Source organism: Alexandromys fortis, unplaced genomic scaffold, assembly GCF_014885135.2.
Source record: "Alexandromys fortis isolate MF-2015 unplaced genomic scaffold, M_Fortis_MF-2015_v1.1 scaffold_64, whole genome shotgun sequence".
NCBI lineage: Eukaryota > Metazoa > Chordata > Mammalia > Rodentia > Cricetidae > Alexandromys > Alexandromys fortis.
In genome coordinates this window covers 6,146,181-6,161,428 of record NW_026067976.1, presented here as the reverse complement: position 1 = coordinate 6,161,428, position 15,248 = coordinate 6,146,181, and the positions used below count along the sequence as shown (strand labels likewise).

At 40.3% G+C, this 15,248-nt stretch overlaps 1 protein-coding gene across 3 annotated transcripts in view; it reads left to right on the top strand.

The window, feature by feature from the left end:
• The window catches only part of Ccdc171 (coiled-coil domain containing 171), a 329,914-nt gene that overhangs the window by 97,297 nt on the left and 217,369 nt on the right, over positions 1 to 15,248 (top strand). For 2 of the 3 annotated variants that reach the window (XR_007594478.1, XM_050157438.1), the window contains one exon: positions 3,253 to 3,355. The exons of the other annotated variant lie outside the window; for it this stretch is intronic. Coding sequence is in view for 1 of the 2 variants with exons in the window: in XM_050157438.1 (XP_050013395.1) it covers positions 3,253 to 3,355 (103 nt within the window). In the remaining variant the exon portion in view is untranslated. The remainder of the gene's footprint in view (positions 1 to 3,252; positions 3,356 to 15,248) is intronic. 3 annotated transcript variants of the gene reach the window in all.

Sequence of the window (15,248 nt, the reverse complement as noted above, 5' to 3'; positions counted from 1 at the left end):
CTTATGTACACTATCATATCATCTGCAAATAATGAAAGTTTAACTTCTTCCTTTCCAATTCGAATCCCCTTGATCCCCTTATGTTGTCTTATTGCTATTGCTAAAACTTCAAGCACTATATTGAAGAGGTATGGAGAGAGTGGACAGCCTTGTCGTGTTCCTGACTTTAGTGGGATGGCTTTGAGTTTCTCTCCGTTTAGTTTGATGTTAGCTGTCGGTTTGCTGTAAATAGCTTTTATTATATTTAGGTATGACCCTTGTATCCCTAATCTCTCCAAGACTTTTATCATAAAGGGATGTTGAATTTTGTCAGAAAACAGTGTTCTTGTGATAGGTGCTGTGAAGGTAAGTCAAGGAAGCTGGCGTAGGCAGGGATTTGAAGGCTGCTTTTCTGAGGTGGCAATTGAGCAAAGCTCTGAATACAGAATTATTGTTTGTCATGTACAGTAGCCCAGTCCCAGTTATTACAATGCTGTGTGTTGAACCCAGGACCTTGAGTACACTAGGCTGGCGCTATACATCCCTAATCCCGAGTACTTCCCTAGTAGCTGTGGTTAGTGGTTTTAGTTATTTGAGGCTGACTATAGTTCACAAATATTGATTGGGAAATTCTAGAAATGAAGAATTCTCAAGTTTGAATGAAGTCATCTGAATGATGATTTCTTACATTGTCCAATCAAGGACACAATGGGACAGCCATGCTATATGTAGACTACCTGCCTGTTAACCATTTGTACCACTCCCAGTGACCAGGTGGACTCATCCTAATATCACAGACTCTTGTGTTTAGGTAACCCTTATTTCGTTTAATACAATTTCCCAAGCACAAAAGTAGTGATACTGACAATTTAGACAGGCTCCCAAAAGCTTCAGAGTGCAACCCTTTAAGTAAAAAATGGAGGTGGAGTAAAATATTTGTGAGAAGAGGGCCATATTGATGCGATTTTTATAATAGTACCTGCTATTATGATTGTTCTACTTTAGCTATTACTATAAACCTCTTGCTCTGCCTAATTTATAAATAAAGGTATATATGTACAGAAAAATATAGTATCCATTTGGCTCAGCGCTGTCTGCTTCTAGGCATCCTCTGGAACCTTGGAACAGTTCCCTTGTGACCAGAGGGGTGTTGTGTTCTGAGATGTGATTTTGTCCTGTCATAGCCATCTTGTTTGTTCTGTTTATGTAAGCATTCTTTCACTAGTAGTGATCTCATCAGCTTTTAAGTAGACTTACCTTTTCTTACATTAAATAACAACCACTCTTCTTTGACCCCTTCTACTTTCCAACTATTTTTCTTTTTCTTTCCTTTTTATCACGAAAGAGATTTCTGAAGTTTCTGTTTCCATTTATTCATCTTATACTTGATTAGGGAAAAAATATCTGACTTATCCTTTCTCCAACCTATTTCAGTCTGGGTTACAGCTGTGCTGTAGCTGGAGACATTTCTTTAAAGTTGATAATGACCTCCATGCCCAGTGGATCCTTCTTAGTCCTCGTTTACTTGGCCTTTCTGCAGCATTGAACATAATTGACAACTCTCCTTGAAACTTCCTTTTCATATTATGCTGTCCCGTTTCCCCCTCCTCTTGTTCTTTTTAGTTGGTAGAGATGCTGGAGCTCCTGAAGACTGTGTGTGCTCTTCTCCCTTTCCAGCAAACACTCTAGAGGTGAATGTCAGACAGCGCCTGTAAGTGATTCCCAGACTTGCCCTGGCTTTGCAGTAGTGTGTTCAGTTGCCTCTCATTGCTCTCTACGTTGCTTGCTTTCTGCTCATTTTTACATATTCATTTAATGCCTGTTACTTAGCAGGCATCATGTTAGTACTAGGGATGAATTCTGTCTCCTTTGTGGAATTTGAGTAAGCAGTGCTTTCTTCACTCTTCCTGCTAATAGTGAACCAATATGCAAGGAGGCAAGAAAGCTAGAGAACAGCAGCAGCCTGAATGGCCTTGACCTCCAGTATTCCCACCACTTCTTTCAGTTTGAATCTTCAGGCCTAATCTTGACTCCTTTTATTGGAGGAGTCTAGTGAGTGCCATGTAACCTAGTGTGTGTCCTAAGGCGGGGTGTTCTACCGACTTCAGAGCTTTCCTTCGTTGTAGCTAGTATTCCCCTTTCACTGCTAATGCCACCACTTGATTTCTGCATTAGATTTATTGGTCTTGACTGTATTTACTCTTGACTGTCTTCTGACAGCTTGCCATGTGACTGGAAGCAGGGTTTTTTGTTTCTTTAAAACAGTACTTGTCGGGCAGTGGTGGCGCACGCCTATAATCCCAGCACTCGGGAGGCAGAGGCAGGCGGATCTCTGTGAGTTTGAGGCCAGCCTGGTCTACAAGAGCTAGTTCCAGGACGGGCACCAAAGCTACAGAGAAACCCTGTCTCGAAAAGCCCCCCTCCCAAATAAAACCAAACAATACTCTTTACATTTTCTGTCTCAGTTTAGAAATAGTATTTATTCATTTGTTCTGTGTATATATGCACATGCGTGTATGTGTGCACACTCACCCATGCACATGCAGGTGGAGGTCAAAGATCAACATTGAGATCCTCTATTGTTCTCCATCTTATCTTTTGAGATGGTCTCTTAGTGAACCCAAAGCTGTGGGCTTGTGTAGACTAGCGACTGTGGGTTCTTAGAATCCTCCTGTCTCTGCTTCCCCAGTGCTGAGGTCGCAGGTATGTGCCATCATACCTGACTTCTGCAAGGGTTCTAGGGGTCTGTACTCAGGCTGCATGCTTGTTCTGTGACCACTTTCCCCATGAAGCCATCTTTATAGACTCCTGTTTCAGTTTTATTACCATAAAATTCTTATCTTTTGTCATAGCATTGTGTTAAGGATAGAAAGATTTGTTATGTATAAAGTACTTAGGTTATTCTTTGTTTTCTTTTTGAGGCAGGATTTCTGTTTTTTAATAGCCATGGCTATCCTAGAACTGGGATTATAGACAGGCTGACCTCGAACTCATGGAGATCCTCTTGCCTCTTGCCTTTGCAGTGCTTATAAAGTACTTAAGAAGCATGAGGCACTAAGTTCTCAGTGGATTATTACCCTAGACTTTGTACAGATGCACATTTGGCCAAGTAAAAATATGATAAGACAGAGTTTATTAGTAATTAGTAATGGATTTGAATTGGGCAATTATTAGCTTGTTGAGACTTAATTATGCTGTATAAATTCACAATAAAATCTGCAGCTACTACAATATGTAACCTTATTATGTATGCTTTTCTTCCTTAATTAAAAGGCTAAGAAGCACCAGGCCTTCCTAGTAGAGACATGTGAAAATAACGTAAAAGAATTGGAATCGGTCTTGGACAGCTTTACTCTGTCAGCCCAGTGGACATCAGGTTAGTTGAAGGTATAAAATGACAGATGCATCTGTCAATGGTCCAAAGTCACTGCAGTTTGGGAATTCTGCAGATGCCTCTCGTAGTCCCTCATCTCCACATGCTTTGATTTGATGACATGATAGGAGCAGTTCTCACAGCAGTCTCTTGGCCTGGCTGGCTGGGAGAGGGTGACGGAGTGTGGACCTGCTGTTGTCCTCTCAGAACTTGATTTACAAGTGTTGAAGTCTGTGTGCTTGGACAGACAAGGGCTCACTTGCTGTGTTCTGAATCCAACCGAGAGAAGAGTCCTTACAGTATACCTGCAAGGGGAACAGATGTTTCCATCAAACCGAGCCAAGTTCCGAAGCAACCTTCAGCAACTTAAAGGTCATGCATTCAAAAGGTTATGTAGGACACAGGCTGTAGCAGTGCGTGCTCTGTACTGTTGCTTTCTGAGCCTCTTTTCACATGTACATGTATGTGCTTTGGAGATAACAGTGCTCGGCTAAAATACTTTTGCTTTAGTATTCATCCCTTTCACAGAACTAAGAACTAATAATATTAACTAGAAATACTTTTGGAACTAGCCAATACACTCTGTTTACAATATCTGCCTTCTTAATTTTTTTTGTGATTTTTGCATCATGAATGCTTACAGTAGCTCTAACTTGAAACTTTTACTTCCCCCCGTTTTCTTTTGTCTCAGTTTATTTAGTTGTTTTTATGATGTGACTATAGTCTTTTAAAAGGGACATAAAATTAAGTTCTCATATATTTACTTATATATATTATTTAAGGCAATCTATATCTATCTAGCTATCTATACACACACACACACACACACACACACATATATAGCCATCAAAAGTGGTTTAGGAAGGGAGTTCTTCAGGAAATGGAATCTTACAGAAGTTTGTTGTCCTTGGCTTTAGCTTATGACCTGTGGGTCTCTCAGCTGGTGAACTATTAGACATTTAGTATGTGCTGTTCCTTTTTCAGTTTGCTTTTATTTTTCATGCTTTTAGCTGTGATTTTTGTTAAGTTCACACATAACTTTTCATTCTTATATTTTAGCAACGATTTAAAATAAAGAATTATGGGGGTTGGAGAGATGGTCCAGAGACCAAGAGCCCTGGCTGCTCTTCCAGAGGACTTAGTTTAGTCCTCAGCACCCACATGGTGACTAACAACTGTCCATAAGTCCACTTCCACACATACAGAAAAACACATACAAATAAAATAAATAAATCTTGAAAGAATTAAAAGTGTTACACATTGTACATGTACAGCATGTGCACACTGGCCATAGCATGTCAGTGGAAGTCAGAGGACAGCTTGTGAGATTTTGTTTCTCTTTCTACCATGTGGGTCCCGGGATAGAACTCAGGTGTTAGACTTGGTGGCAGGTGCTTTTATTGCAGAGCCATCTTGCTGCCCCCAGTAGCTATGTTCTTAAACTTCTAGTTTCTATATACATGCATATACTGTATATTATAGGAGATGCATGCCAGAGGAGGCCTGTGGCTGGATTAGGATTTGGCACAGAGGCACTGTGGTTTGGACAGTTTGTCCTGTGGGTCCATTCTCCTCTGTGCATGCTTTGCCTTGTGCTGTGTAAGGCTGGCTTCATCATTTGGGCACCTTTGCCTTCTGCCTTCCTATTACGTGTGGACAGTAGGTACTGATAGTGGATTTAAGGGGTGGGAGAAGAAAGAAGTCAGGATATTATTTCTTCTCACCATCTGTTCTGGTGCACCCTTGAAGTAGCTTTTCCTTCCATTGCTGCACCTTGTACCTGCCTTCTGTTTAGCAGGTGGAGCTCTTGGTAGACGGTAGTGACAGTGAGCCTTCCACTTGACCATTTAGGCTTAGGTGGAGAGTTGGTTTTCAGCTTGTCTGTTTTGGTGTGTGTCATGCTTGTCTCCATTTGTTAGTCATCTCTTTAATGAATTGTCTTCTGGTGAGCTGCTGTGACTCACGCACCTATTCGGGATCTGTTTCATCCCTGTACTCGTATTCTTATTTGGGTTCTGTTTCTGCTTATACTAGCTCAGGTTGGACTACTCTTCTTTATTTTTTAAAGCCTGCTTTTTTTTTCAAGACAGGGTTTCTCTGTGTAGTATTGGCTATCCTGGAACTCTCTCTGTAGATCAGACTGGCTTCACACTCATAAAGATCCACTTGCCACTGCTTCCCAAGTGCTGGGATTAAAGGTGTGCACCACCACTGCATGGCAGTTTTTAATTTCAATATCCAACATTAAAATGAAGTAGTTGCTTATTAGATATTGAGATGTTCTCAATAATTGCTGTCAAATGTTAAGTAATTCTGTTAATATTTTACAAAGAATATGACCCATTAAAATATCCTATACTATTTTGAGGACTTATCTGTCACATCCCTACAAACTATTTATCTCTAGGTATATGAACCTCTGAGAGAAAGTCTATTCAGATAAAAGCATACTTTCTCACCTTGTGATGGTGGCACATTCTTTGAGCATATAACAAATGGTTATCAGTTAGTTGGACGAGTTCCCAGAGTTCCTTTGCTTGTTACTGTAAGTGGGCAGTGGTTCTACTTCCTTTATCACCTCAACATTTCTTTAAATGTAATACCCTGGATTTCAGGAAAAGTAATCTGTAGTTGAGATATAGAGATGAGGTTACATAATTTGTCTAAAACTTGCTCTTTCAAATGAGATGATTAGGCCAGTGAGAAGTGCTTGCTTCAGAAGCCTTGGGATCTCAGTTCAATCCCTGAAATCCACATTGGAAGAAGAGGTTTCCAGCTGTCCTGTGCTGTGGCCCATGTGTGTCTCCCACAATAATAATAAATAGAAAAATGAAGTGATTGAAAATTATTTTCATGAATTAATCTTAGTTGAGAACTGACAGTGTTTTAGTTTTGTTCTATTAGGATATGTTCTGAAGTGAATATAAGCCACGAGTTTGTTTTCAGGTAGCAAACAAACAGTGTTGAGTTAGTCCAGGGATGCGTAGGAGTTTATGTTCACAGAGAATTACCTTTATTTTCTCATCAGTGTGGCAGTCCCAGCTCTTTCCTAAGGTCTCCAGCGCTTCTCTGACCAGGTGCCTCTCTCTGTGCTTCCGTCTGTCTTTTTCAGTCTGCTTTCTTGACTGATAGGGTGACGAGTGAGAGACCCAAGCTCTAAACTTTCCCTTAAAAGATAAGTGAGTTTTAGGACTTTTAATCTATGGCATCATAAGTCTGGTCAAAAATAATCCATTGTGTATTTGAAATTTGTGAAGAGATTTGATCTTAAGTGTCCTCACTGCCCTCCCTGTCTGCAAAATAGTTTTTATATGTAATGATGGATGTGTTAATTAACTTGATTGTGAGAGTCACTTCACAGTGTGAACACACAACAAATCATTGTATAACCTGAACTCACAGTCAGTTATTCTTCAATAAGGCCAGAAGATAACAACAACAACAACTTGGTAGAGCATGGGTTTTCTTTGCTCTAAATTGCGCAGGCTTTGCATTTCATGTAGAAGCCAAAGTGCTAGCAATGATCAGCTTCTGTCCTTTCTTATCCACTGACCTCACTTCTAATCTGCTTGCCGGGGTTCAGGTCTCCTACAGCTCTTGAACACACCAAGCATTCTTTAATCTCAGCAATCTTTATGATGGTCATTCTTTCTAGATGCAGGGTTTGGATATTATTTTTTTTGGTGGAGTATAACTGCATAGCTCTTTCCTATTGTTCTTAAGGCCGAGTTCCAGTGTCCATTAAGCTCACCCACTGCATGTTTGCATGTGTTCTGCCTCACACCACTCTCCTTTCTCCCTGGACATTTTTGAGCCAGAGTACCCGTTATTACCATACATTTCTGACACACTGTTTAGTGCATTTCTTAATACCTAAGTCATCTCTTGTTCACTAATGTGTAGGGCAGTGTGTGCCACAAAGTAGTCACTCAACAGCTAATGGCTATGAATAAAAGCATGAATGAATTAAAGTAATGTTGAAGTCTGTTTGACTTTTGTTATTGTTTTGAGGCAGGGTCTCATTATGTAGCCCTGGGTGGCATGGAGCTTGCCATGTGATGGAGGAAGGTCATTGGTAATAAACAAACTGCCTTGGCCCATTTTGATAGGCCATCCCTTAGGTGGGTAGAGTAGGCAGAACAGAATGCTGGGAGGAAGAGAAAGTGAGCTCAGACTTGACAGCTCTGCTCTCTGGAGCAGAGGCCATGCTCCCCTCTCCTGGGCAGACGCCATGAAGCAAGCTGCCAGGTCAGACATGCTGAATCTTTCCCGGTAAGACCGGTGCTACACAGTTTATTAGAGATGGGTTGATTGGGATATCAGAATTAGCCAGTAAGGGCTAGAGCTAGTGGGCCAAACAGTGTTTAAAAGAATACAGTTTGTGTGTTGTTATTTCGGGGCACAAGCTAGCAGGCGGCCGGGGTGCTAGGGATGCAGCCCCGCCACTCCTAGTACAACAGCCATGTAGAACAGGCTGGCCTTGAACTCACAGAGAACTGACTTCCTCTGCCTTTCAAGTGCAGAGATAAAAGGTGTATGCCATCATGGCGGGCTCTGTTTTACCTTTTAACTTCCGTAATTATCAATGTAGTTATTTATGAAGTCTTTCTAAATTATAGCAGTCTTTGGTAAATAGTCACTAGGAAGATTGACCTTGAGAAGTTGTGCAGTTCTTGATGCATCGTAGAGATTTCTCTGCAATTACTTACTTTGTTAGACAAGGCAACCTCTCTTACTTAAGCAGGGACACTTGTTTCTACTCTGCTTTCTATCTGCCCCTGATACTGAAGTAGTACTGCTGAAATCCCGTTGTTTTCCCCAGGGGAGGATGAAGGACTGGGGAGGGTCGTCTTCTGCTTTGAGCCCATGTAGTCTTCTGCCTCAAAGACAACATGTCTTCTAATACAATGTTTGCTGTGCTTTAGAGCTGGCAGACATTTGGATGTGATTGTTTCTTCACGAGACTTTGTGGTTGAGTCTTCAATCCTCAGTGTGGTAGATGTTTCCTAAAGGCTTTCTTTTAGCTTTTCCTTCCTTGAGGAGATAATTTGCAATATTGTAGAAATACTATTTTTTCCTTCTACTTGGAGAGACTAAAGAACCTATGAAAACAATAGCACAGGTGTACTGGAGATATGGTTCAGTGGTTAAGAGTGCTGTCTGCTCTTCCAGAGGACCAGGGTTTAATTTGTAACACACACGTGGCTGTGTATAGAGGTTTGGAGCTCCAGTTCCTCGGGATCTGATGCCCTCTTGTGGCTTCTGTTGGCACTGTAGTCATGGAATACATGTACATTCATGCACACAAACAGAATTAAAATAAATAGCCACAGAGTTGGAGGCTTTTAGGTACATAAATGTCACCTAAGAATTGATTGGGCAGTCTGAGGGAGTGCTTTTAGGAAAAGCAAAAAAGCAAACTGGACTATTTCTTTTCTCACCCTTGACCTCCTTCTTTCATATAAGAATATTTTCCAGCCATAGTGCCATTTTAGAATTTTGATTATTTTGTAAACACGGTTGGACGTGCTGTAGCCAGAGACTGAGGGTGGCTACAGGAGCTGTACTCCAGTTCCCATTCATGCTGTCTGCTGATGTTTTCTCTCTTGCATTCTTCCAGTTTTCTTGAGGATTACAAACTGATTCTCAGTCATTCATAAGTTTCGTAGATTTAGTTTGTGAAGTCCTGTGGAGTGACTTTCCTAATCAACATTCAGTACTATATCAAATCTGTGTCAATAGAGGAAATGTATAACATAACTATGTGACAACATATGTTATTAACTTTTCCTAATGCAAAGACTGCCCAAAAATGTCCGAATATTTTGTTTTAGATACTTGGATCTTGGTTAGAGGCCAACATTAGAAGCCATTTCTCTGATTCTGTCTCTTCACAGTACGTTAGAGATAGAGACTGGTTGCAATAAAATAGTTGTAGGGATTTGACTCTATAATTGCTCCTCATTTTTAACAGTCTCCTATATTCTTGTCTCCTTCTCTGGATTTCTGGGATTTCTTTATTATCTACCACTTCTCCCCATTTTTACTTCACAGTCATAGTGATTTGAATGAGAAATGTCCCCAGAGGCTCATGTATTTGAAAACTTGGTGGTTCTGTTTGCAGAGGTCATGTAACCTGTGGGTGGTAGAGTTGTGCTGGAAGAAGTACCTCACTAGGGCAGGCTTTGAGGCTTTATAGTCTAGCCCCACTTCCTGTTCTCTGTGGTCCTGGCGTGGATGAAGATGTGACCAGCCAGCTTCCTGCTTACCCTGCCCTGCTGTCACCTTGCCTTGCTCTCTTCCCAGTAGGAAAGCCTCTTCCTTTTTTTAAATTTTATTGATTTTTATTGAGCTCTACATTTTTCTCTGCTCCCCTCCCTACCTTTTTCCTCCCCTTCAACCCTCTCCCAAGGTCCCCATGCTCTCAATTTACTCAGGAGATCTGGACAGCTTCTCTTTTAAGCCAAAGTCAAACCCTTTCTTCTTACATTGGTTTTATTACAACAGAAGAGTAACTAGTACAATAGTTAAATGTCATAGGATTTCACAGAAAAAAAATTTTGATTCTTGTTCATTGTAAAGTTTTAAAATACACTATTATTCTCCCTTTTTTGTTCCTTTTCCATAGTTATAAATTATATTCAATTAAAGTGAGTCATTTTTATTTCATTTTGATTTTTGTTAACTTTGGTTTCTTTTAACTTTTAAATTGTAGAGCTTATAGTTCTCCTAATGTGTATATCAATATAGTATGTATACTTATATATACTAATACTATATAGACTTATGAACTATAGACTGTATACTTATAGTACTTATAGTACATAAAGAAAATATTTATATAACTAAAAATTCTAAATATTAAACATGACTCTGCTTATTTATGGTTTCTAAAACAATCTTGTGGTTCTTTATGATTTTTAAAGCAATTGTATTTAAAGTAACACTTAACAATACATGTGCATAGAAAAGTTGAAGACATACAGTAGTACCGGAAACCAGATAAATATTTAGCTTCCATTGTATGTATGTATGAATAAATGAATCAATTAAAACACACACACACAACTCTCATACACACACACACACAGAGCAACAGGAATAGAATAAAAAGTTCAGTAACTTCTCATGTGTGTTATCTCCTTGGTGGTAGATGTTTTGTTCACCATTGCACCTCCCAGCTTTTGAAGTGGAGGATGTAAATAAACTTTAGGTGAGGAAGATGGCTTTCTACTGAATGGGTGCATGTGCTGGTGAGTTCAGGTAAAATAGAAGTTGAGCCTCCATTGTATGTATGTATGATAAACATTGCTCCTCCATGGCCTCTGCTTCAGTTCCTGCCTGCAGGTTGTTGGGTTGAGTTCCTGTTCTGGCTTCCCTCAGTGGTGGAGTGTGGCCTGGCACTTGCAGGCTGAAGTATCCTCTTCTCCACCACCCAACTGCTTTAGGTCATAGTGTTTACCCAGTAACAGAAATAAACAAAGCCAGTGCTACTTTGGGGCTCATTTAGAATATTTTCTCCACCTTTTCTTACTCTCTTCCCATCTACAGTATCTTATAATTTTCCTTCCACATCGATTAACTCTTTGTTTGTATTTTGAGCTTAGTCTCACTGTGTGGTTCTGGCTGTCCTGAATCTCCCTGTGTAGGCCAGTTTGGCCTTCTGCTCACAGAGATCTGCTTCCTTCTCCCAAGTGATGGGATTAATGGCATGCGCTACCAAATCTGACACCATTAACATTTATAACATATGAATTTAGCAGTAAGCTCTCTGTGGTATTTTCGGTGTCCTTCTTACTACTAATTTCCCCCTGATAATAAGTACCAGCTTCTCTGGTACAGAAAGAACTCGCTTTGTTTTGCTGTCGTGTTTTCGTGTTTTCATCATGGAGACGAGGTGGCAGTAGCAGTGCTAATGGAACCAGTGTTTCATTCTGTAAGCATTCTTTCTTGAGAATTAAGAATTAAAGCATCCAAGCCTACAGCCTGGGAAGGGAAACAGATTCTTTATTTTTTTAATTCCTAGACAGGGTTTTTGTGTAGCCCTGGCTGTCCTGGAACTTGGTCTGTAGATCAGGCTGGCCTCAGAGATCCACCTGCCTCTGCCTCCCGAGTGCTGGTATTAAAGGCATGTGCCACCACCGCCCAGCTAGATCCTTTACTCCTGCCTCATGAGGTGTAATAGTGAGGGAAGCCACTGTCATTTCTAACATTTGATTTCAGGACCCATGGATCCTGACAGTAAGGCAGGTAACACCATGTATTGATTGCTGGTTCAAAATGCACTTCTTCCTGGAAGGTATTAACACCATATAAAAACTGCTGTCAACTGCCAGGTACCATGAGTTTTCAAAATTTGATTAATTTGTGTATGTGTGTGCCAGATACTTTAGAGTTATGACAAATAGCAAGAACAATGAATTCTATGAAAACCAACACTTTCTCATTTCTTACATGACAAAATGACTTCTCTGGTTTTGAAGTAATGCTGTTTGGAATTACTGTAGTGAATAAGGTGTTTTGTAAATTTATAGATGTGATTGTAGTGGCTTGAAAGAAAATGGCCCTCAAAGGGAGTAGCACTAATGGCTTTATTGGAGTAGGTGTGGCCCTGTTGGAGGGATTGTGTCACTGTGGGAGTGGGCTTTGAGGTTTCCTATGCTCAAGCTACACCTCATGAGACAGAACACTTCCTGTTGTCTACAGATCAAGATGTAGGACTCTTGGCTCCCTCTCCAGTATCATGTCTGCCTGCAGGCTGCCATGTTCCACCATGATGATAATGGACTAAATCTCTAAATTGCAAGCCACCCAACTAATGTTTTCCTTTGTAAGGGTTGCTGTGGTTATGGTGTCTCTTCACAAGAGTAGAAACCCTAACAAAGATAATGATTTCATCAGAAACATTTTAGTCAGGGAAGGAAAATTTATGCATATGTATCTTAGTAAGAATAAAGCACTATCCACTTCCTGGTGGAAATGCCTCAACATAATTATGTTGCACTCCAGTAGTTGGTGATTTACCCAATTAATGCTGTCCTGTGATAGACCCACTGTTTGTTTTTGCTGTTGACAACTTGGTAATCCAGTGAGCCTCAGTGAATTGAAGTGCATATTGCTGAGGTAGATGATTGCTTCCGTTCTTGCTGCCATGACTCCTTGGTTCAACTGAGTATGGGCACAGGTGTCGGGAAAGATGATGTCTTATATCCATAGAATGCTTCATTTTTTCTTTGTGATTATTAAGACTGTTTGCTACTTAAGTTGAGCTGGATACATAGTCTATTTGGAGAAGGCTGTCCACATATTCTTCCTTTGCAACTCTGTTACCAATATTTATGTTCTTTTCTAGTCTCTGACCATTCAGCTAAGATCTTAGGTACTGCTCATAAATTGACATGTTTTTACATCTCTGACCCTCTTACTGTAGGAAAAGAATAGTCAAGCCTTTACAAAATGTTCTGCCCACATTGAAGACTTCTTTCATTTTTATTTTTTAGAGCCATTCTTGAGTGGGGTTATAGTGTCCTTGTAGCTGTCTATTTTTGACTGGTGTTAGCATAGCATACCAAAAACACATTTGAAGTTTATTGTTTTCCCAGTTGGCCATCTGGAAAGGGGAACTTTCTAAACCTCCAGGGTATGGTTATGGTTTAATAGAGAGTAGACAGTATAATAACAGTAATAATAAATAATAATAATAATAGCAATGATGATGATGATGGTGATAGGATTATCCTATAGGGTCTGTATTACTTGCCCATGCAACTAACTTATGCCTTCAGGATGGGTTCAAGCCCAGTCTTGTATTTACCACTTTCACTTGATGACCAAATAAAATTTATAGGTTGGTGAAGCAGTCACCAACTGTTTTAGGAAGGTCCATATCAGGTAATATGACATATTGGTGGCCTTGCCTTCATTTTCTGCTGACCAGTAGCAAGTCCAAAGTCACCTCTTAAGAGGAGAATAGCAATCTTTAGAGAATGGACTGCTTCTCCAAAATTCTAAAAGTCTCCTCTTTGCTTACCAGACTAGTCAGAACTATCAACTTTGTGAAAACTAAGTAGAACACATGGTACCTTCTCAAATGGGAAGTTGGTCAGTATTTTTATAGACTACGTTATAATACAGAGCTAGAAATGATGTATTTGTAAGGTAGAGAAATGAGGATTTCTTATTGTCCTGTCAGCTGAAGGAAATTGGTTACCTGTAGGAGAGAGAATGAGTTACTTAATTCCAGCTGCTGGGAAATCTGTTGCTTACACTATATATTTTTTGCTTGCTTGTTCGTTTGTTTGAGACAGAGCTTCTCTGTGTAGCCCTGGCTGTCTTGGAACTTACTTTGTAGATCAGGTTGGTCTCTAAACTCAGAGAGATCTGCCTGCCTCTGCTCTCTCAGAATGCTAGGATCAAAGGTGTGCATCACCACAGCCCTGCTTACTCCATGTCTTAGTTAAGGTTTTCTACTACTGTGAATAGACACCTTGACCATGGCAACTCTTGCAAATATAACATTTATTTGGGATGGCTAGCTTACAGTTTCAGAGGTTCAGTCCATTATCATCATGACTGGAGCATGTCCGTGTGTAGGCAGATGTGGTGCTGGAGCTGAGAGAGTGCTACATCATGCAGGCAACAGGAAGTCATCTGACTGTCACACTGAGGGAAGCTTGAGCAAAGGAGACCTCAAAGCCCCCCCCCCCCCCCAGTGACACACTTTTTCCAACAAGGCCTTACCTCCTAATAGTGCCATTCCCTTTGGGGGCGATTTTCTTCCAAACCTCACACTCCACACTAAAACCATACTTTGCTGCAGCTGCACAAATTGGCATACTCATACTGGGTCCGTACTGTTTCCTCAGATCTGCTTGTATGCTGTAACAGTTCACACATGCCAGTTGAATGCTGAGGTGTTAGGAACCACTACTTTATTTTCCAGGTTTTCTGGAAGCACTGATTTTGACATTGCCTTCACCCTGAAAGATGGTGTCATTTTTCATTTGTAGTTTAATAGATAAAAGTTCTAGTTACTCCCACTAGACTTCTTGATTGACTGTCATCTGTAACACCATCCACAGTCCAGGATTGTCACTGCTGCTGCCTTTTTCTTGTCTAGCTTTGCCCAGCTGCTCCCCAGCCCCCCAAGAACATCCCAGTGAGCAGCTCATTTTTATGCTGCCATCCATGCAGCTTTGGGAGGTTCACTGTTCTATACCATAGAGCAGAATGTGAGAGCCTAGGTTGGCTTCTGTGTGCAGACACATGCACACAGAAGAGGGAGGGAGGAAGTCAGGTTACTTTGAATTGAAGTTTATAAGGTGTTCCTGATGTAGCCATTTATTTATTTATTATTTATTTATTTATTTTTTAAATTTAATTTTATGTGCATTGGTGTGCCAGTATCGAATCTTGTTGAACTGGAGTTGCAGACAGTTGTAAGCTGCCATGCGGATGGTGGGACTTGAACTCAGCTTCTCTGGAAGAGCAGCCAGTGCTCTTAACTGCTGAGCCATTTCTCCAGCCCCTATTTATTTGTTATTTTTAAGTGTATGTTTGCTGTTTATTTCTTTAAAAGCTGGTATTAAGTTATTCACAGAGATCTTAAACTTATTTTTCTTACTTACTGAATTAAATAGTGAATATCAAGTCCATATGGACAAATAACTTATTGTAAGAGGTACTTAATTTTTCTATGTTTATCTATATGATATAATTTACTCAGTAATTTTACATGATGTAGCTATTATTTTTAATTTTGAATTTCACTTTTGAAAAGCTGCTGGGTAGTGGTTATGTATGCCTTTAATCTCAACACTTTGGAGGTAGAGTCAGGCAGATCTCTGTAAGTTCGAGGCCAGCCTGGTCTACAAGAGCTAGTTCCAGGACAGGCTCC